The 23,265-nt window shown below is 32.6% G+C and overlaps 1 protein-coding gene across 1 annotated transcript in view; it reads right to left on the bottom strand.

Annotated features, from left to right (window-relative positions):
• The window catches only part of LOC118191038 (oxidation resistance protein 1-like), a 189,996-nt gene that overhangs the window by 8,996 nt on the left and 157,735 nt on the right, over positions 1–23,265 (bottom strand). The window contains exons 15-17 of the mRNA XM_035361827.2: positions 7,756–7,863; positions 6,148–6,300; positions 2,056–2,151 (exon numbers count right to left, since the gene is read on the bottom strand). Of these exons, the coding sequence (XP_035217718.1) occupies positions 2,056–2,151; positions 6,148–6,300; positions 7,756–7,863 (357 nt within the window). The remainder of the gene's footprint in view (positions 1–2,055; positions 2,152–6,147; positions 6,301–7,755; positions 7,864–23,265) is intronic.

The raw sequence follows: 23,265 nt of genomic DNA, 5'->3' as shown, positions 1-23,265 counted from the left end.
AATCCTTTTTGAGCAGGCTTATATTATTACTGATTTTGTTTGTAATACTGATTTGATTCTGCAATATTAGGCTTAAATAATTAGCTACCTAACAGAGACAAGAGAAGAAACACCAACCTTAAATCTAGGCAATATCCATCCTCAGAATTGACTCGTTTTCTAATAAAAGGCTTCATGATTTTTAGGAGACAATCTGAAACGTATTCTTATTCGTCAGAAAATAATATATTTTTTTAATACTTTCTTGTATCTCTTTCATTACCTACCGGAATATTTTATGAAATATGTTTATGCTTTTTTTATGATCTACGATAAAAATAACATAAGTAACATTGATTGCATATAATTTAAGAACTTCTTCGGAATTCTGAAATACATTTGCGGCAACCAAAAAGCTGAAAGTCTCGCGGAGAGCTAGTTTTAATAAAAAAGAGTAGCGTGAATTTTAAAGATAGGGAACTTTTGAAAAAGATGGTGAATTTACTGCTGAATTTTATGAACCGAAAGAATCTGCGAAAGTAAATCCGAAGAAAGTGCAGCTTAATAAATGAACTCTAAAAGTTAAAGGAGTATCGACAGCGTTGGCGTGGATGTGAAAGGAAGAAAATGGCAAGCTGACTCGCGTAGAGCCTGGCTACAAAAATGTGAAAGATCGATGAATATGAAAGCTCTTTGCGGGAAGTCAACGTCAAGCTGCCGCATTTCTCCTTTTATCAATAAAGGGCAGTCTTGCATACGGTGTAATAACTGTATTGTATAACTACTGCGTAAATAACTGCATTGTTGCTTTCTACATGTTCTTGAATCTGGAGTAAGAGTAATTGTTGATAGCATTTGATGAAGAATCAAAATACAATTTATTCGCTAATAAGCGCACAGGACAATTACAATGACATGTTTAAACGTCATTGTAATTGTCCTGTGCGCTTATTAGCGATATATACTGTTTATTTCGTCAAAACAGTACGACAAATACGCTGAAACAATCAGTAACACAGCTTTCAGACTATAACGGTGAAGACAGCTTCATGGCAAAGCACTAAAGTACAGCTCCCGACTCGGCCGGTCGCTCTCAAACTAATATCTGAATTCAAGTCACTACTTTCTCCCCGTATAATCAGGGTATGTATATACGTATATATAAGAGAGAGAGAGCCTTAACCTACCTTCAAGAATATTCCGTAGAAAACCGCTAAAAATGAGTTCTAGAATGTTTTCGCTTCGCCATGACACATTGCTAATTTTGTCACCAAATATCGCCAAATGGAATATTTCACTTCAAAAACAGTATATTTATCTGAATATCATCCTGTCTGCGGCATTCATCCTGATGAAATTATATAAAGTTTATTAGTTTTGATAAAAAGATTTTTCTTATTTGATTCTCTGGTTAGTCTTCATTTTTTTTATTTTTCGAGCACTTCGTCAGGATAAAACTAGAGGTCAATACAATGTGGTTTTCTAGTTAATAAACGTTTTTTAAATTCCTACTATTAGCTCACAGTCACCCTATATCTTGTTCAAATTTTCAATCGTTAATAAAATACTTTTTATTCATCCACTCAAGTTCAAGTAAACTTGTAACATTTGATATAACATAACTTGTAACAACTTGTAACATTTGATTAACATAGTGTAAAACTTGTAACATTTGATATTAATACAATTTTTTCACATATTAAAAAAATGTTTAAATTTTAAATTTTAATTTTAAAAATTTTTTTATTTTTATTTATTTATTTTTTTTTTTAATTTTATTTTTCTTTGTTGACCTAAGTAAGAATTTACTTTAATTTTTTTATATATTACTTGTTGAGTCTTATTTGATTTCTTCACACATTATTCTTTTTTTTTTTTCTTATAAAGCTATTTCATGCGAAAAATCTAGTTTAGGATAACGGTGATTAATGCCTTTTCTGATCTCGTCATCTGAATTTGATTCATCGTAACTGAACACCAGATATTGCAATTATTCATTTATAAACAACGGTGAAGTAAAATGCTAAAATTCTTAAAAATTAACAAATTTAGAAAACATTCTGGAAGCCTTTTTACCTGGAATACTGGATAGAATGTGTAAAGGAAAGATTCCCCCGTTCCGTAAAAACTGTCACTCTGTTTCAGGGGAGATGAAAGCAAGGCGCCGAATATCTGAAACAGAGGGAATAGATGATTACACATTTTAGAACTAATTCATCACATTAAAAAAAAAGTTTAGCTTTTTACTTCCTTGTACGAAGTAGAGGAAATATTGTAATCGCAAAAAATTTCGGGAATCATATTTCAACGAAAATAACCATTTTGACCTCTCATGAACCTATTTAAACAAAGTTTCTGCGTGACACCTATACTTATGGACAGAATAAAGGATTCCTTTTTTTTTTCAAAACGGACTCTAAAATGGATTTAAAACGGATTTAGAAGGGATTTGTTTCGTGGCGTCTGTATGTACGTATGTATTTATCTCGCCTAACTCAAAAACCAGTAGCCTCAGAACGTCAAAATTTTGTATATGGGTATGGTGTAACACATAGCAGCCCTGCTGTGCACCTCTCTTTTTGGTTGCAATCGGCTGCACCAAAAGTGTACATATATATGTAAGGTATAACAAAATACGGTTGGTGTTTTAAAAAATAATTGGCGACCTCAAAATTAACATTCTAAACTTGGTGCTTTCCCCTCTAAAGTTATGTTCTTCCAAATTCAAGATCATTCCAAATTACATAAAACTGCTTGCAAAAGGTAACTAAAACTAATATTAACCAATCATCGCTTGTCTTTAGAATCGCACTTACTCCGGTGTAAAAACCTTTGGCAAGCTAACGCATTAATTCTGCGTACTTCTTCTGCTAGCTTCTACCGTGCTAATAGCTCCTCGCTTTGCTTCCCCGTCTAAAATACCTGCGTCTTAATTTTAAGAATCAATGCTCATAGGAATTTATGGTATTTCATCATGACTGAATCAGAGAAATGTCTCAGATTTCATTATGATTGGATAAACATCTATGGAGATGATTTGATATGCGTGGAAATAAAGACTGGAAATTCGTCAAGTTCATGTTTTGTTGTCTTCATCTGTAAGCCTTCACTCTCAGCCACGAAGACTACAAGCTGGGTTCTCTTCTGTGTTCCCGGAATTATGATATATATATATATATATATATCCACTGTGTTACCCAGCTTGGTGATTTTTATTCTTATGATTTGGTAACTTGTGTATTTTTTGCTTTAAAAGTGATTGAATTTTATTGCTCTTATGTTCCGGTTAAGGTCTGTATGCCTTCAGTTAATATGCGTGCAGTAATTGTAGAACTTCAATGGGTTTGTTAACATTTGAAACTCTGACTCAGTTGTCTTGAGGTGGATTCTTGCTCAATGCGGCATCGAGAGAAATGAAAAGAAGATTTTCTGGAAAAGGAAGGAATGATTATTCTACAAACCACTAAAAACCATATGTCTTTTAACTAAGCAAAACTCCTAATTAAATTAGAATTTAACATCAGGTTTGCCTCCTACCTATCAAATGCAGCTAAGGCCTGGGAGTAAGTCACTAGTTCAAAGTCAGTTATTCCAAATTTTTCTCGCCCTGTAGCCGTGGTGTTATTTCGTCTTTTGACTGGGCACTATTGGCTGAATGCCCATCTTCTTAAAATTCGACTTAAGGACTCTTCTGTTTGTAATCTTCGACAGTCCATGGATAAGTAGCACATTGACGAATGCACTACACTATTATCATCTAATTATATTGTTCTTAAGTATCAGGAATTAAAATCAAGACTAATGGCTTAGTGTACAAATGTCTAGCATTTGTATAAATAAATATTTGAAACTTAGTAGAATAGTGAAATAAGTCAGTTTTGTGAACCGACTTCAGTGTCTTTTTGTCGAGTGGGATCAAAAGTAAACTTTCCTATTTGTCCGCCGAAAAATCTGTCTTCCTGGCTGCTGGCCAAATTGCTTGTTTTTGCGTAGAAACTCTAATTTTAATTGTAGATAAAAAAAATTTATATTTTTCTTTTTTATTTTACAATTTTTAATGAAAATGTTTTGAGTTTTTATGTATTTTTGCCCTGCCGTGAAGTGAGAAGGGAATTAATTGAATGAAAAATATATGTATAAAGACTGTGATGCTTCTTTGGCGAAATGAAGCAACTCCAATGATGGAACACAGCAATAACTTTTATTTAACACTCAAAAATGGCGACATACAAACAAAAAAAGAAAACATATTCTAACATTTAAAAATAAATTACATTCTTCGTGCGAGAGTCGCACGAGGCACTCGAGTCTGGTCTCAAATATTGCCATTCACAAATACCTTAATGTTCATCTATTTCAATTATTTAAAATACAAGATTTTAATATTATTTAAAGCTGTTATAACCTCTCCCTCAACGGAGAGACTTTTTCCGAAGGGAAAAGTTCTGTAAAATTCGAAAGTTTATAAGCTCGGCTTGCTAAATTGCTTAAAGAGAAAAGATAACTTCTCTCATAAGTTTCCAAATTTTCAGGCCGAAAATTTTAAGTTTTAAACAAGTATTTTTGCACCACATTTAAATAGGAAGAAAATGGACCAGTGTTCAAATTAGTCTTCTTTTTTTTTCTTGACGGCGCCTAGATCTCTTCCATGGTAGACCAGTTCCTCGGCTATAATTCACAGCAAAGCCTTTCCTCAGTTCATCTGTGCCTTTCGGATAATATTCATTTGTCATTTGCTTTCGACAATTGTTTTCTTCGTCTATTAGTAGCGGCTTTGATATTAAATCAAAAGCCGAAAGATGATGATGACGCTGCATTGAAAAATGATTCTCAATATTAATTTCTTTATCGTTTTTTAAATTTTCGTGAACATCTTTCTCTTTTAATTCTGGTGATTTAACTTCTTCTTCAAATACATCTCTGGATGCTTTATTTTCTTCCTTCATCGGTTCCAAGATCTGCTCTACAGATATTTTTCTTTTCCTTTGAGATCTAGTCGAAATGGCATTAAAATGGTATCACTAAGTTTACGTTCAAGTGATAAACTAATAAAATAAGGCAGTTCAGTGTTAACAGGAAGTAATAACCTGATATCACTAATATTACGTTCAGTGATGAACTAATAAAATAAGGCAATTCAATATCAACAGGAAGTAATAACCTGGTATCACTAATATTACGTTCAATGATGAACTAATAAAATAAAAATACGCACGATTATTCGATCTTGGTCGTTGCCTCCAAAATAATTAAGACTGTGATGCTTCTTTGGCGAAATGAAGCAACTCCAATGATGGAACACAGCAATAACTTTTATTTAACACTCAAAAATGGCGACATACAAACAAAAAAAGAAAACATATTCTAACATTTAAAAATAAATTACATTCTTCGTGCGAGAGTCGCACGAGGCACTCGAGTCTGGTTTCAAATATTGCCATTCACAAATACCTTAATGTTCATCTATTTAAATTATTTAAACTACAAGATTTTAATATTATTTAAAGCTGTTACAGGACATTCAAGGAAGTAAGTTTAATTGAAATGTAGAAAAATATGTGTATCATTTAACGGGCTGTATTAAGAGGTCATTTAGTATCCACATCTTATTTTATATTAGAAGAAATGTACCCAATATTTAAATGCCTCCGGATTGTAATAAATTTATCTTCTAGCTAACCTCGAATTTCATAGGCCATTTTCAAAGCATCATCAATATTCATTTTAATCGATGAAAAAATTTGAGTTCTTCTCTAACCACACGTCTACATGCTACTCAATAAAAAAAATCAATGAGGTAAAATCGAAGGCAGCATCTATTTCAAAAATTATTACAAACTATCATATTTGGCAGTATTACGAAAGAAGAAAATTTCTAAAGGTTTCGTAGAAGGAAGGACGTATGGAAGCCAAAAATAGTTGAAACTGGGCTACTCGTTTGCCCAAAGTGGAACATAAAATCTCCAAATAACTCTTATTGTGTTGTCCGTTGTTCCAGAAAGACACGTGAGAGTACTGTCATTAATTTTTTGCTAAATATCCAAACATGTGATTGCAATTCAATATTCTAGAACATATTTGTCCTTCCTTCCCAGAGGCACGTATTTGAGAGATATGAGGGGGAAATAATCAATAAAAGAGTAAGTTTTCAAGAAGATTCATGCTCACCGCTCCTTTTGTGTCTTCGATGGCCAGAAGCACCGGGCTGTCGATATCCATCATCTTCCTATAAAGAGTTTTCAACAGGAATCCATCAGTGGATGTGGAGAAAATGCGCGTCCAAGGGTATCCAATCGCTCGAGCAGGCAACCGTGTATACAGCTTTAAAAACATGAAAAAGAAATTTAAATTGTTTCTGTGAGTTATGAAGCCATTAATAACTGTTTATGTTACTATTCTGGACAAAACAAACCGAATTTACAGAGAGATTGGTTAGACACAAACAAGTTTTTTTCATTGATAACGATGAATATTTTATGAATATTTTATGGAATACTATGTACATTGTTCAAAGCTTATCTAAAAACTAAATTGCGCAACAGCCCTAGTGGGCCACGTCCTGCAGTTCCCCGAAAGCTGCTTTCTAGACTTTGGGCTTGGGGTGTATCAGCATATCACTTGGGCAAGTGCTCAGCTTGTCGCAAGACCCCCGGTGTTTAATCCCCAAGCGAACTTGGCTCGTTTAATCGACCCACTCAAGGAATGAAAGGCTGAGCCAACCTTGCTTAGCCTGGAGATCCAACCTTGGACCAGTGGTGCAGCTGCGAGACTCGCTAGCCACTCAAAGCGTACCAACAAATCTACATTAACTCTAGAGATCATATTGTAAAGTAATAAAATAAAGTTACAAAATTAAGTTAGGCCGCATATGGCCTATTTGCTCAAACTCTCATTTCTTGAAAAATGCAGATGTGAAAACAGTTTCAATGATCTGGGTAACATGTAAGTAAATTGAGAATTTAACATAGTTTCTAAAGCATCTCCAACATCACTACCATGGCTACCATTTAGACTTATCTCGTTTTTTTCAAAAAACTAATTTTACCGAGTATTACTGAGATACGGATAGCTAAGAGTTATTTCTCATAACAGAGCGATTTTGTGGACAAAGACAATATTTTTGTTCTTGTTATTCTACATTGGGATGCTATTGATATTATTTTAACGATGTGGACATATCCTTGCGGGCATAAGACTCCGTTAAAGAATTTCTGTTGGCTTTGCTGCAAAACCAACATCAACTAGAATACAAGAAACATTCGTCTTGGTCATAGTAGAAACTACTCGTAGATGTCACTCGAATTGATTGGTATATTAGCTATACAACACTTTGAAAAATATTGCAGAAGGATTTGGAGAAGTGTAAACATGCATGTTAAGCATAAGAAAGCATATACAGAACCTTTACACTTTTAGTCAGGTTATTTCATCAGAAAATTTGTATTGCCTGATGGCAGAGGCTCAAAATTCTTCCTACACGCATTGTGTAATAACACTTAGTGTGAACAATATTTTATTAATAAAGAAGCTAAGATTTTTTTTCATATAAACATCCTCTGCAAAACGAAAAACGTTTCTCCACCTTACGATATATTTTTAAATATCTAAAATAAGGAAATCACATAATTACCAAAAAGACAAATGCACAGCACCCTACATCCAAAACCGACGTAAAGGATAATAATATTAATTGTTTTGGGTACCTGGAAGTCGTTCAGAATAAAAAAGTAAAAAAATAAGAAAATGAGCCTCTTTTCCATTTGTTACTATGCTTACCTCTTTAATGTGTTGTTCCTGAAGAATATCTGATGAGGACAAAAGATCTGGAAGTGGAAGTTCCATTTCAGAGAAGTCAATTTTTTCCATTTCTCCCAAGGACAGAACCTTAAACGAAAAGAAAAACGAGATGGATTTTTAAAAACGCGTTCTACTAATCATACATGTTAAAGTATTGAAGAAAATTAGTATTTAAATTACATTATTTTTTTATTACAAAATTTAAAAATATTTATTACAAAATTATTTGTCTCTGTTGAAATAATAAAAGCTAAAATCTTTTATATCATTCTCTCACAGATTAGAAATGAATTCCGATTTTCTCCTTTTTATCTTTTGTTGTAAGAAATGGGAATAGTACGTGTCAGTAAGTGAATACACTTATTTATCACAAAAAATCTGATGTGTACACCACATGACTTCCTTGTACGGAATATTAAATTATACGCATTTTTTCTTGCATTTTATTTAAACTTATTAGATTGAATTAAACTTACTTCGCCGACAGCGCATAAACCACAATAGAATAAATGCATTCTTTTAAAATTCACTTTGTTTACCATAGCGACACTCTGGCGCTAGGTTTACTTAACAGTATTATATTTCATTCATACACAGTCCAGTCACATTAATGTGACCATCTGTCAAAAGCCAGAATAACCACCTTTCGCAGAGCGGACTGCTGCGAGACGTGCAGGAAGAGAGTCACATAGGTCCCTGAAGGTGTTCTCTGGGATGTTGAGCCATGCCGACTCTAATGCCGTGGCCAGCTGCGCTAGATTACGCGGTTGAGGATCCATGGCGCGAACAACTCGATCGAGATGGTCCCACAGATGCTCGATTGGGTTTAAGTCAGGTGAGTTTGCTGGCCAGGGGAGGACGGTAAACTCATCCTGGTGTACTTCGAACCACGCACGTACACTGGCAGCTGTATGGCACCTCGCATTGTCCTGCTGGAAGATGCCATCATCCTGAGGAAAAACAATGCGCATGTAGGGGTGAACATGGTCCGCAAGGACAGATGCGTACTTGTATTGATCCATTGTGCCTTCCACAATGATCAGTGAACCTAGAGAATGCCAGGAAAACATTCCCCAGACCATAATGCTCCCGCCTCCAGCTTGGACCGTTCCGGCAATGGTTGCAGGGTGGTTCCTTTCAGAGGTTTCACGCCTTATACGCCAACGTCCATCTGTCCGATGGAGCATAAAACGCGATTCATCCGAAAACCCAACCTGTCGTTACTCAGTGGACGTCCAGCTGCTGTACTGGCGTGCAAATTCTAGCCTTCGCCGTCGATGAACAGCAGTCAGCATAGGTGCACGAACCAGGCGTCTGCTTCGGAGGCCCAGACACAGCAATGTTCGCTGAATAGTACTTTGGGAGACACTTTTGGTAGCCCCTTGGTTTATTTTGGTGGTCAGTTGCTCAACGGTAGCCCGTCTATCTGCCCGAACGCATCTCCGCAACCGTCGTTCGCCTCTGTCATCTATGGCCCGTGGTGCATCACATTTGCCACGTCGCTGATTTTGGACAGTCCCATTTTGCCATGCACGATACACTTCTACCACGGCGGCACGCGAACAGTTCACAAACTCAGCCGTTTCGGAAATGCTTCCACCCTTGGCCCGAAAGCCAATGATCATGCCCTTTTGGAAGTCGGATAAATCGCTTCGTTTCTGCATTACGCCAGCGATTGAAATGTTTTCCGAAGCCCTCACACACCCTTTATATACGCTCAACTGCACTGTGCTGCCACCTGCCTTCTGTGATTGGTTATTTAACTCTGACATGGAAAGTACGTGGTGGTCACATTAATGTGACTGGACTGTGGATTATAACTCAGAATGCACAAAATGTATATCATTTAAAGAATTATCTAATCGTTGCCACATGTTCTATTCAAATACTATAATAAAGCTAGAACTATGTTTAAAAGAAATTAAGCAAATAAAACAAAAAAGAAACTGTTTTTTACAGACGATTGCGTATTTATCATTCAATTAATTCAGTTCTCACTTCGCGAGAAGACAAAAATACATAAAAACTCTAAATATCTATATTAAAAATTAGGAAGTAAATCTCAAACGCTTATTTCCTCGAAAAAATTCCAGAAAGAATTAAGCATGATTTAATTGGCAATAATAAATGAATGCGTTATCTTTGTTGTTGCGAAGCTAAGTTTCTCTAGATTGGCAACAAATCCACTAGTCTCCTGTTTCAAATGTAAACATCAATGGCCGCCATTAAAACAGGCTTAGCGGCAATTAAACAACTTTAAAATTGCTGATAATTCTAAAAATATTGCACACAGATTTACTAAAGGCATAAAATCCTTAACGGGAAGATAAAAACAATATAATTAAATCATTTTCAAAGAAAAAAATGTACAATTTAGAAACATATAAGAGTAAAGAAACTGAGATCACTGAGCCGGGTAACAGAGTGGATATATCTATAAATATATTTATATACGTTTGGTGCGGCCGATTGCAACCAAAATACGAGGTGCACATCTACATGTTATATCAGTCCTATATACAAAATTTCAACGTTCTGAGGCTTCTCGTTTTTGAGTTATGCGAGATACGTACGTACATACGTTCGTACAGACGCCACGAAAAATTCTCTTCAGAATTTATTTTAAAGCAGTTTTATAATTTGTTTTGAAGGAAAAGTGTATTTTATTCTGTCCTTACGTACAGATATCACGCAAAAACATCGTTAAATTGCATTCGATAGCGGTCAAAATGGATATTTTCGTTGAAATATGCTGCCTGAAACTTTTCGCGATTACAATACTTCCTTTTTACTTCGTACAAGGAAGTAAAAATGGTACTTAATTCTTTTGTGGAAAGGGTACTTTTTATTTTGATAAATATGAGAAATATAGCTAAAATGCTATGCAACCAGTCCTTTCTTCGAGAAAACATGTAAAGAAAGCAATCAGTGTTCAACAACCTTAGGAAAGCGGGAGCTTTAATGCTCCCTTATTACAGTTATTTGAGAAAATGTGACTCTTTTCTACTTTCTATATTATTTCTATAAATTTTGAAATAAATATTTTGCTAAAAAGTACACAGCGCGTTCTTGTACCCTTCCATAATACAATTAACGAAGATGTTGATGCTATCTGCCGACGTATTAGTTAAGGATAATAAATGAACGAAATATAATGTTATAAATATTGCACTTCCATTTTCTTATGGCTCGTTATTTCATGGATTATGGTAAAGAATACAGGGAGTATCTGCTTATGTGAAGTAATGCTTTCATGGAGGAATTTCTAAGGGAAACTAATCCGTGCTCAAGTTACGAATGCGGAAAACCACGAAAACATCCACGCAGACAGCCCGTTAGCCAGGATTCGAACTCATTTCGAACTGTCAATGATTAGTGCTTTTAAATGTTCATTAAATATCTGAGAAAGTTGAATAAATATTGAAAAAAAGATAACTGTAATAACAAAATATTGTAGATAAGGTATTGAAATATCTATAAAAAATAAAGTTAAATATAGAAATAAATATTTTGTTTATTAAAGTGCCCGTAATGTAGTTTATTTTTCCTCACATAATGATGGTTTTTCAGCAACAATAAAATGGCGCAGGCAATACAGTAAAACCTTCAGTTCTTCAATCTTAGGTTTAGCTACTTGATTAAAAAGTGATGCTATATTTTACACAAAATTTATTTTTATACAAAAGTGTTATATTTTACAGAAAATTTATATTTATACAAAAGCGTTATATTTTACCTTAATTAAAAGTGATGTATTGAGCACGATGGTTTCTACAATAAAAAATTTAATTGTAACCTGATAGTTTGGATACCACCGCAAAAAGTTCCTTGATGAGGCAAATTTCCAGAAAGAGAACAAAATTTTACTTTTTTAAATTGTAGCTATTGAGAATTGTACAGAATAGCCAGGAGCAAAGGAAAAGTTGGGAATTCATATTCAGGCTTTTTGTCTCGCATACTCTTGAAGTCTGCCTGACAAATAAATTTTCGAAGTTGAGTGACTTTGCCTGAAAGCAAAATGCTAACGAAATTAAAATACAGGTCTAAAAGGCATATACAGTACAAAGTCCGTAATCTGGACGTCCATTATCCGGAATGTTCTATATTCCGGACCTCAAAGCCACAAACTTTGCGCATGGGCGTAAAGAATGCACATACATTACTAATGCACGTAATGTATGCTTTACGCATGCGCACATTGAAAGAAATGTTTAATAAAGTTAACAAATAAATACGAGGCTTTTTTTTTTTTTTTTTTTTTTTTTTTTTTTTTTTTTGTAAAATTTGGTACTCTTTAGATCATAGATGCTCTTTATTTCATAAATTACGGTTTCATATTTTTAACTGTATAATTTCTGCATGCCATCTTACCAGATTTAAATAGATGATCTATAATCCGGAAAAACCCCTAATCCGGAGTCACTGAAGTCCCGACGAGTCCGGATTACGGACTATGTACTGTAGTAAGTAAAATTTACCTCTTGAGCAGCAAAAGAAAAGACAGAGTAAGTTTTATATTGGAATAAGTTATCTAAATGGTTATTTATAAGCAAGCATTTGAATATGCAACTGATTAAGTAACAATAAGTAATTGAGTACGTGTGAATTTAGATTCTACATTGTGATACGCAAAAGAGAAATAAAATAAGATGCACGAATAAATAACTAAGTTGCTTTGAGAAAAGGACGTGACAAAACTACTTATCCAGAGGACGCCTCTAAGATGCTGAACAATATTTGAATCTTGAATTCCGGATTCTCATAATTAGGCTTTTTTAAATATTACATTCAAACAAATATAAGTTTGCGTTCCTTAATATATTAAAAATATTTTATTCATACAGTTTAAGTAAGTGTTTGAATTATTTCCTTAAATAGTGCAAAACATTTGGTGTACTTTGCCATGATCGTAAAAGGTAAGCAAACAGACAATGAATAATATACATGCTGAAATACAAGTGAAATTTTATGCTGTCTTACAGCACAGTTATGTCATGAGTCATGTGAAAACAGCTGTTTCTATAATAATACGAGGAAAATCCTGAAGCCACTGTTACTTCTGAATATTATTTGAAAGCCTCCCAGTGTTTAAACGAGCCAGCTGCGCATGATTTCATTTAAAGATTTTTATGAGTTAGGTTAATAACTTGCACGTGATTTATTGAACGCATAAATTACATCTACATAGTATATGATTTTTGTCTTTTGATAGTATCATCACATTTTTAGGTTCAGACTTCCTAACCCCGCTTCCAAAGTCATTCAGTTTCGCAAGCTACTATTAATTTTTCTTATTGCGAAATATTTCAACGTTTTTAACCATGAACAAGTCTAGTTTAGTTTTAAACAAAGGGATAGGAACACAGAACTTTACTTAAAAGTTTTTAAGTCAGTATCCACATGTAGCTTTCTACAAATTTGAAATTTGTAAAAACAACTTTTTAACAAAGTCGAGATTTTTTTTTTTTTTTTTTTTTTTTTTTTTTTTTTTTTTTTCATTTTTTACATTTGTATTCTTTGATTTCTGAGAACTTCGCAAGAAGAATTAGAAGTCTTTCGCATCAATAAACCTATTTTTCCGACGTGTAAGATATTTACTTTACAAGCATATATTTACGTTACAGGCAAATGTTTCCTTAGAAACTTCCCTCTAGGCAGATAGCCCTAGAGAACTTTCTCATAATTTCATTTCCTTAGGAAGTTTTCCGGATAAAGATAGCCCTAGTGAGCTTTGTCATAATCTAATTAATCCAAACAAATTCTAATTCCTTCCGTACTCCATCGGTAGCTGACTGTCGGTAACTAACAGTGGTAGTTCATATCAATTTGTATGGAGAACTCAAAGCGAAAAAAGCGTCAAGCCAGTTTTCAAAACATTGGATGTCAAGATATACGCAAAAGAGCAAATTAGCTAACCTTAAGTGCTCTTAGCAATTATTTCTTAAGTTTATACACTTTGCCACCAGATAACGCACCATGTTTGGGCAGAAAATCGGTTTTTCCTTTTCCCAAAGCAACAAGCAAAAAAGTCCATGCCTTCATTATATTCATCCTCTGAGCTTATTTTAATGGTCCTCATAAGATGCACTTTACTTAAAAGTATAATAGTTAGAAAGAAGACTACTTACGGACATCGACAGCTACATTTTAAAGTAATGGCACTATTTATCACGAATTTTAAAGAATATTGTACTCTACTTGACAGATTTAAATGGACTTAGGTGGTTTAAGCGAGACAGTTATCTAAAATTTCAGCAGCGCCAAAACATCAGGTGCTGTAAATTAACAAACTGAATGTGACACATTTAAACAAATATGCAAGTCCTTAATATATTTCTTCTTTTGCACCCAATTAATTTAATATCTTGCCATATTCATTTATTGTTCATCACCATTGCTCTATTTGTCCTTCATAGGCTTCACTACATCAAATATCTGATGAAGAAAATTGAAGAACAAGTTTTTTAACAGTTTAATATGAGTTGAATTGTTTACTGTAATAGTTTAATTGTTGCTTTATAATTGTTAACAATGTTTAATTGTTAGTCTTATAAAAGAATTGTTGCTTTAATAGTTTAATATGAGCTGAATTGTTGCTACAAAGTTTGAATGACATCTTGAATATACAACCTAAAGTATTACCATATGTTTTTACTTAAATTGGGGTTAGTATCAAGGCGTATATCAATTTTCTGAAATATCAATCTTCTAAAAATTACAAAATTCGTATCTTTATGTTGCCTCAAAATCCATACAGTTGCATTTAGTAAAAGTTTATATCCATTCTGAACAATAAACCACAAAATGTTTGACCTCCCATATAACGAATATTAACAAAGATATTTAATTTTAAAGTTTGAAATTTATGTAGATTTTTCATTGCCAGAATACTAAACTTATCACTTTTCTTAAGGGATCGATAAAAAAAATGAATGAAGATAATTTGAGGTTTATTTCTATACATCTAATGTCATTCAATGACGCTCCTTTAGGAATTACTAGCGCGTAATATTTTTCGGTTTATAATTTTGTTACATTTAGTAAGTCGAACACATTTTCATTTAAGTAATTCATCTCTACATATAATAAAAGAAAGAGCCTGTCAGTGTATGTGCGTGTCTTTCGTTCGCGCCTTTTGGGCGTAGGCTAATAGACCCACGGCTACGAAATTTGGTACATAGGTGCATCTAGACAAGAGCCAGTGCACCTCGAAGCGATTTTTTCGAAATTAAAATTAGAATTTTTTTAATTTTATATTTTGTGACGAAATCGCGTCATTTTGAGACATAATGGGCTATAGGAAAGCGAGATTTTACTTTACACCATTTTCACATCGTCATGAAACGTAGGTATTTAAGCTATTTTACGAACTTAAAATAAATTTCGTGTTTCAATAAATCGATTAAATACAAATTTATTTAGCAAAGTGAGCTTAACACCTTTTCAACTGAATTTTTTCTAAAAAAGTTTATTTTTAAAAATGTACAGTTTATTTTTCTTTGATTTTTGGACACGTTAAACTTTCACCCTTGCGACTGCTTTTACAAAAAGAATTTTGAAAAATGATAATATTTTACATTTTTTAAAAATTTTTAAATGAAGCTTCCGAGTACACTTCTCACATCTCACATCTTTAAAAATGTGATTTTGGGAACAATTTTCCTCTCTTATTGTTGTTGATAAATTTTTGATGAAATCGCATCATTTTGAATAGTTTCATTCTTTTAGAAATATGGGTTTGGCAACAATTTTTCATCGTATTTCTTACGTCACTGTTTTTAAGAGATTGGCATATTTCATTGTCATTTTATATAATTTTTTTTTGATAAAAATGTTCTGCAGAGTAAAATTCTGCGCGGAATTTTTTGTTTTTTGAGTTTCTTTCATGTTATTTTTTGCTTATTTCATTATTTGTAAGATATTGAAAAGTTTTGCATGATTTTTTTTTCAACGGAAAGTTGGTTAATTTTTTTATTAGGATAATTAATATTTGTATTAAGGGATATAGCTTACTTCATTGTAATTTTTTTCTCTCGAAAATATAAGATAAAATATCATTAATTATACTTTGCTTTTCAGATTTTTTTTTTTTTTAATTCTTTTATGTTATTTATTGCTCATTTCACTGTTTTTAAGATATTGAAAAGTTTTTAGTGATTTTTTAGGAAACAAAGTTCTTAACCTCCTTTATACCATTTGAGTTCTTAAGGTTTTGCATAGGTAAGTTGGTTAATTTATTTATTAGGAAAATTAATATTTGTATTAAGGGATATTGCTTATTTCATTGTAATTCTGTTATACGTAATAACTTTTTTTATGAAATTGTTCTGCAGAATAAAATTCTACGCAGTTTTTAAATTTAACGTTTTGTTCCCTTCAGCCATTTTTCCGTTTACATTTAAAAGCCAGGCGAAGACTGGCAGAGAAGCTGCTAGTAAATACTAAAAAGTTAATTTTAGTATTTACTAGCTAAAGCTATTAATTTTCACATGTAGTTTTATTATTTTAGGATCATAACCTAATAGTGAAACTAAAAATTTCACTCGACTAATATTCTTCATTTTTAAATTACGCAAATGAAGAGGAATTCTGTAAGATTCTTATGTGTAAGATTTTTAAACTTTCCTAGGCCAAATTCAATTCCGATCGTTTTATGTGTTACTTATGTATGTCCTGACGTATTTGCCATTTCCCCAGTAATTTTCACATTTACTGCCCTACTATGTTATTTACTGTCAACCTGCCTGAATACTGAACGATTATGTTATACATGTAAGAATGTAGAAATCAGCGATGAAGAATTTAAGTTTTATTTAACTCTTCTTTTTGTTAAAGAATGCGAAGAAGCCAATGTCAAGATAAAAGTTGGCTCATAAGAAACTAGAAAAATGATTGAGTACAAAATATTAGCATATTTTTAAGAAACTCTTGTACTGTTACAGTGCAGGATTTATTAGATTATGGCAACGATTTTTAGAGCTACCTGTCTAAAGGTGTGTGTGTGTGTATTTAATTATGGCAAAGCACACTAGGGCTATCTGCCTAAGGGGAGGAATGCCTTTCGTGGAGGACTTTCTAAGGGAAACTGGCTCGTATGCACGTTACACATGGGGAAAACCACGAAAACACCCATGCAGCCAGCCCGTTCGCGGGATTCGAACCTCGGACCGAACTACCAGTGTTCAGCGACTTTACCGCTCGGCCGCTGGTGGGCCTCCTGTCTAAAGGAGAAGATGCCTTAGCCGAGGACTTTCTGAAGGAAGCTAATTCATACTGAAATTACACATGAGAATAACTATGAAAATACAGATCCAGCTAATCTGTATACCAAAACCTCAACACGGATTGGACTATTACTGTTCAGTAATGTTATCTGCTCGGCCGTTGATGAATCGTTAAAGAAAGGATATACTACTAAATGAATGGCTTTTAAAAATAATTTAAACAATAGTGCATGCTTGATTAATTAATTAATATATATATATATATATATATATATATCGGAAAGAAATTATCAGTGTTTAGTATTCCAGACTAATAATTATTTATTTTAATATTATTCATACCTAATTCGTAAAGTTTCAGTGTGAAATGCAACTTTGATGAATCGTGAACATTCTGCCATTATCCGTGTTTTCTAAAAGAAGGTTGCCTACGTTTAGACTTCGCTTGTAGATGGGAAACATAAGCCATCAACTCTTAATTTTTTTAACTAAAACTTTAATGAAATCTGTTAGGTTGTCAATTCGTGATAAATTGAGTTCTTCTATGTTGTTCAATGCATAACATTTTGTGAAGACAAGAGGCAATCCCTTTCTAATGTAGTTGAATAAAAATAATTTCAATAATTGATTTTAATAACTCAGTGTATATTATTTCGTGAATAGAGACACATTTTCTTTTAGTTAAAACTTTCATTTTAATTGTTTTAATGTTCTTAGAGCATGGATTTCTTGCTCTTACTTATCACGTAATACCTGAATGGATGGTATCGAGATGACGACGGAAGTTATTATGCAATAATTTTTATGCCATAGCACGCGAGGACTATATTCCGCAGGGTTGATGCTCTTATGGTGAATATAAGAGGAACTAATATTTACGCTATACTATTTTTTTCCTATTAGGACCATGAACATAATCTAGCATGTACAATACGAACTCTCTACTTACCAAGTAGTCATACATGTCATACATGGGCACGATATTTAAGTGAAGATGTTTTTCATAATTATTTACTGTACTAAACTGAATAGAAATTCTGAATACTGAATAGAAATAAAAATACTGAATAGAAATTCACTTAATCGGAAGCAAAAATAATTAAAATATTAATAAAAATAGCACTGAATCAATGAGACCGAAAATCAATATTGAAAATCTGAATTGAATTATTTTAATTACAGAAAAGCGTTTTGAAATAGGCTAACAAATCGGTTTTCAAGGAGAACATTCTTCAAATTTCAACTTCATGGCAGCTGCTATGAATTGTATTCTTTAACGTAAACCAGATTCTTGTCAAAAGATTGATTTTTCCAAATAAAACAGAAGACTTATTCATACATTACATTCTTATCACTCGCAAACTAACAGGCGTTCTAACGATCTCGAATTCCAGAAAATGACTTTTAGTAAAATATAAACTATAAAAAAATAGTACGAATATTCGGCTTACTTTATATATAAAAATGTTCTCTTTTGCTGTCTTATAAAACAAAATCTTTAACGTTTAAATAAAACGAAAAGGTAAAAAAAACGTATAGCCAATTCTAATCGATTTGCTGTTACAGAATTAAACTCCCTAGATTAATAATAATCTCTCTGATAAATATGTGTAAAACAACAGTTCGTTAATGCAAATATGTGTGAAATATATGCAAATGTTACTCGTACTCAGGCAGTAAAAAATTTCGCAAATAAAGAAAGCAAGATATTTGAAACTTTACCTTCATAGCCATCTGAGAAAAGATCTATTTCTTGCTAAGGCTCTTATGAAATACTGATTATGGGATGTACCATGAAACAAGCAGAGATGTACAAATAGCCTTTATACAGATTTCATACTGATAATGAATTTCATTTCGCATCTCCTCTGCTACGTAATTTCTTATTTTGCTTTTACGTCCAGTCACGGGATGGATTTTGCATTGAGTAGGATGAATCATGCCTCCGAATCAGCCAATTGAACGGAGTGCAAACATAGTGAAATATTCCTCAAAAAGAAATTTCTTAGGTTTGTTGAAATTCTTCCTTGTTTACCAGATTCTTTTATCTTTTTCTGTCTAAAGTTTTACTAACCACATCATTACATCAATGTCGCTAATATTTGCAATTCTTTTTTTAGATTCTTCACTGTTGAATTACTGTTACTCTATACTTCATTATCGATAAACAGTTCTTCAGATTTTGAAAAGTCAGTTCATTTAAGTTTCGTTGAATTCATTTAAAATAAAAAATCTTCGAAAAATTTTGGAACTGCGTTAGAAAATTTAAACAAATTTATTTTCACAGTAAATGATTTGGTTTTTCTCTGGTTGTTTGGTGGAATCAAATACTGAAATTAATTTTAACCTCCATCTAACTTGCTAATTTCCGTGAACATTTTTATACATATCTACTGAGGCAGTATTCTATTCTCCAGAAATGTTTCTCAAGACGTTTTATAGAACTTTTCTATTTGATATGGAATTTTAATCACTTATCTTTGTTTCATGGCCTTATTCAGTGGCCAAGTGTTTGACACTTCTGAATATTAGGAGTTTTTCTTGCGTTTGAACTCAAACTAACAGACTGAATGCATGGTTGGGTTTCATAATTTTTTGCAATGTGTAACATGAATACGAATAAGTTGTCCTTAGAACGTTCTCCACGAAGACATCCCTTTCCTTAGGCAAATAGCTAAAGTGTGCTTTGCCATATTCCAAAATCCAATCTTGGTCAATGGGCAAACTGATTAGCATAGAATATTTTGATCTTTGCTAATTAGTGAAGGTTAAACGATTCGTTCAAATTTTTGACAAACTTTATCATTGAATAGATCGGAAAGTAATTTTGCAGATAAGAGCTTTTTGAAGAATCATTCAACGCTTTTATATATCATGCGGCTGCTAGCAAGTTTAATCCTCTATTATTAACATCCTTACAATTTTGAATGATGAAGAAATCGAATTTTTAAATCAAAAAGAAATTTAAATTAATTGAATGCAGTATTATACCTTCGGACAGGTCGGCATTCAGTTCATTTAAATTCGTGAAAAAGGCATTTCTTTCTATGCTGTTCAGATTGAATAAATTCTATATTTATTTGAGGCAATGGTTTTTTAATCTTTATTTTTTCCTTCATCCACTGGAATAAAACAGGTAAGATAAAATACATAAAAAAACTTACCCAAATTAAGCTTAAATTTCTTCTCATTTTGAAGTTTTAAAATCGACTATCATTAGCAGGCCAATCGCGTATGACCAAGAATGTATTCGTAACTAATAAAAAAATTATATTTTCGTGTATTTAAATCCTTATTGTATCTCGTTACATTTTTCATTTATCATTAGGTTTAACTTGTTTTTTCCCCCCTAAGTGCTCTTATCCTAGCAAATTATGGCAACGTTTCGATAAACTAAATAAATGTAATTTTTCATGAATTCTATATATTAAGGAGGTATAAGACTCGAAAAATATTAACTGCATATCTTTGGCTTAAAATATACTTCAGATTCTTTAGAATCAAACAAAGGAAACATCACATATATATTTGATAATTACATCAGCAAATGTTAAGATTTTCTAGTAATATACATGAGCGAAATATCCTCTCAATGGATTAAATGATTCCAATTTGGTTGATAGCATGCAAAAAAATTTTTGACTAGTCTCCTTTGTATACAAATGTTATATTAGTATTTTCGAACTAAAGTGATTTGGTGTTTGCTTTTGAGCTGTGATTTCCCTCACATCTTTGAGAGTCTATACATAACAATTCCACGGATTTTCCAATGCATAAGAGCGCAAAATTGGTGTTCATTTCGCGCAGTGCTTAGCCGCCTTAGTTGACAAGCAAAAATGCACTCTATTTGTGGTCATTTGACTTGCATTTCTTTTGAACAGCTGTAACTAGTGTCGTGTTTTATTTGAGGCACTCTTCCTTCCAAGATATCCATACCTAATCCGTTAAATCTGAAACCTATGGAGACCGATTAAATATCTAACTTTCTGTCCACGCAGTTTTACCCATTGCCAGCTGATAAGAAGATACCAAAATAAGAGTCTGTATTCTGAGAAATGAATGTAGTTTTGTACTTTAAAAATTAATTATTGAAACTGATAATTAAATACAATTTTTAGCGAGTGGGAGTAGAAAGAAAAATTAATCTAAAATTATGATTTTTTTACCTTTTATAATTGCTAAAAAATTTTTATTTAATATTTTTAAAATGCCTGAAGACAAATTTGAAAAAAAAAAAAAAAAAAAAAAAAAAAAAAAACACTCTTACATGCACAAAAATGAGAAATATGCAAATTGCATCAGAAGCTTTATCAAAAATTAAAAGTGGTTAAATTTCAAATTTCACCTTTTTTTAGATAAAATTTGAAATTATTTCAATGCGAAATGATTTTTCATTAACACATATACTGCAAAGGAAAAACTCATTAAAAATATTCTTCTATAAAAGAAATGAAATTTTTGTCTCCTGGACCTTTGTTTTTGTATATTAAAACAGAGAGACAAAGAATAATTTTCTGGCGAGAATTTTAATGATGAAAATATGCATGGACTGCAATTCGAAAATCAAAAAGGATTCCAAAATTGGACCATAAAAGGAAACTTTATTGTTCTCATCACTTCTGGCTATTTCGTATGAAATTGGAATATTTGCTTATACTAAATTCATTTGCAAATATTTGCAGAGTTACCGTCTTAAGTAGATTAGATTAGAACAAGCCGTGCTAAAAGACAAGTAGAATTTATGAAGGAAATTAAAATTATGCAAACCCATTCATGTAAATGCAAGATCGTGTAACAATAAATTCCATTAGGAAAACAAAACTAAAATTTATATAAACATATTTTACAGTTTCTTTCACAAAACAACATTATTTTTGAATAGGAGTTTTGATCTGGAATCAGACTTCCATTTTTATCTACAAGGTTCTACTCTTTTTAATAGCATTTTAACATCTTTGTATTGTTCTTTTTCCCTCTCTTTTACTCGGGAACTGATGAAAGGTTGAAACCCAACTGCACATATTTGTTATTTCTTAATTTGCAAGTTTATGATGTCATATTTATTCAACTTAGTTAGTTTCACGGAGAGAAAAATAATCGATTTTCAAATACCAAACCTCATTCCTTATCAGTTCTTATCAAATTCCATCTTATGATCCGTCGGTCGATAGATCGATTCTTTAGCTTTCCTACTGCATTTAGCATTAGGTCTATAACTTCTCGTTTAATACAAAAAGTTTGAATAAATTCATCGCATTTGGCATTATCTGGCTTTCGGGCGGTAAATTAATAAACCTTGTTGCTGGTGGTGGGTTCTGAACCTACAATTAAGTCAAAAATTTAATTTCGCTTTTGTAATTATGGGTTCCGTGAAAATCACTTGGTATACTTCAAGAAATCGTTATGAATAGGATAATCATATATAAAGTTTTGGATATTAATATGTAATTATATTATAATGGAATATTCACTGAGACGTGCACACTGTTTCAAAAGTTCCGCAACAAATGAAAATTCCTTGTCAGGTTTTTTATATTAACTAACCAATTATCATGTTTTCAATCTTTACTTTAACTTATTTTTAAGTATTCCTCACAAGACTGCAAATTAGGTTTTAGTGGATTTAAGACGAAGGCTTTTGGATCTAAGTCAGAGAGAGAGAGAGTTTCTGGCACTCTCTCTGTGCTCAGGTGTTTATCTAATTCTGTTCTCCTAATTGTTTAAATTTTTGCGCCGGTAAAGTTAGCTGTACAGCTTATAGCATCCTTATTGTGTATAGTCTTAGGCTATTTTACGAACGTTTAAATTTTAAGTATCTGATATAGTTTAATTCTCATCGCCACAAGTTTTGGTTCATCTATAGCACGAGTTGTGCCTGTTTTAGTCCGACGAAAATGTTCAGAAGTGTAGAAGAAGTTCACAAGTATCGTCCAAAAATATAGAACAATAGAAATGTCTTTTATTAACTTCATAAATAGCATAAAGGCTATAAATTTGTTGGCATCCAAAAGAATCAAAGTATTATAAAAATGAGCTTGTATACATGTTTGTCGTATATAAAGGCCCACCAGCGGCCGAGCGGTAAAATCGCTGAACACTGGTAGTTTGGTCCGAGGTTCGAATCCCGCGAACGGGCTGGCTGCATGGGCCCATATGTAACGTGTATACGAGCCAGTTTCCCTTAGAAAGTCCTCCACGAAGGCATCCCTCCTCTTAGGCGAGATAGCCCTCGAGGCTTTGCCATAATCACACACACACGTATATA

The sequence above is a fragment of the Stegodyphus dumicola genome, chromosome 1, assembly GCF_044657685.1.
Source record: "Stegodyphus dumicola isolate Sdum_Otavi_A_Nest chromosome 1, ASM4465768v1".
Taxonomy (NCBI): Eukaryota; Metazoa; Arthropoda; class Arachnida; order Araneae; family Eresidae; genus Stegodyphus; species Stegodyphus dumicola.
The sequence above is the reverse complement of the archived record's forward strand: the minus strand, read 5'-3'. Positions and strand labels throughout refer to the sequence as shown.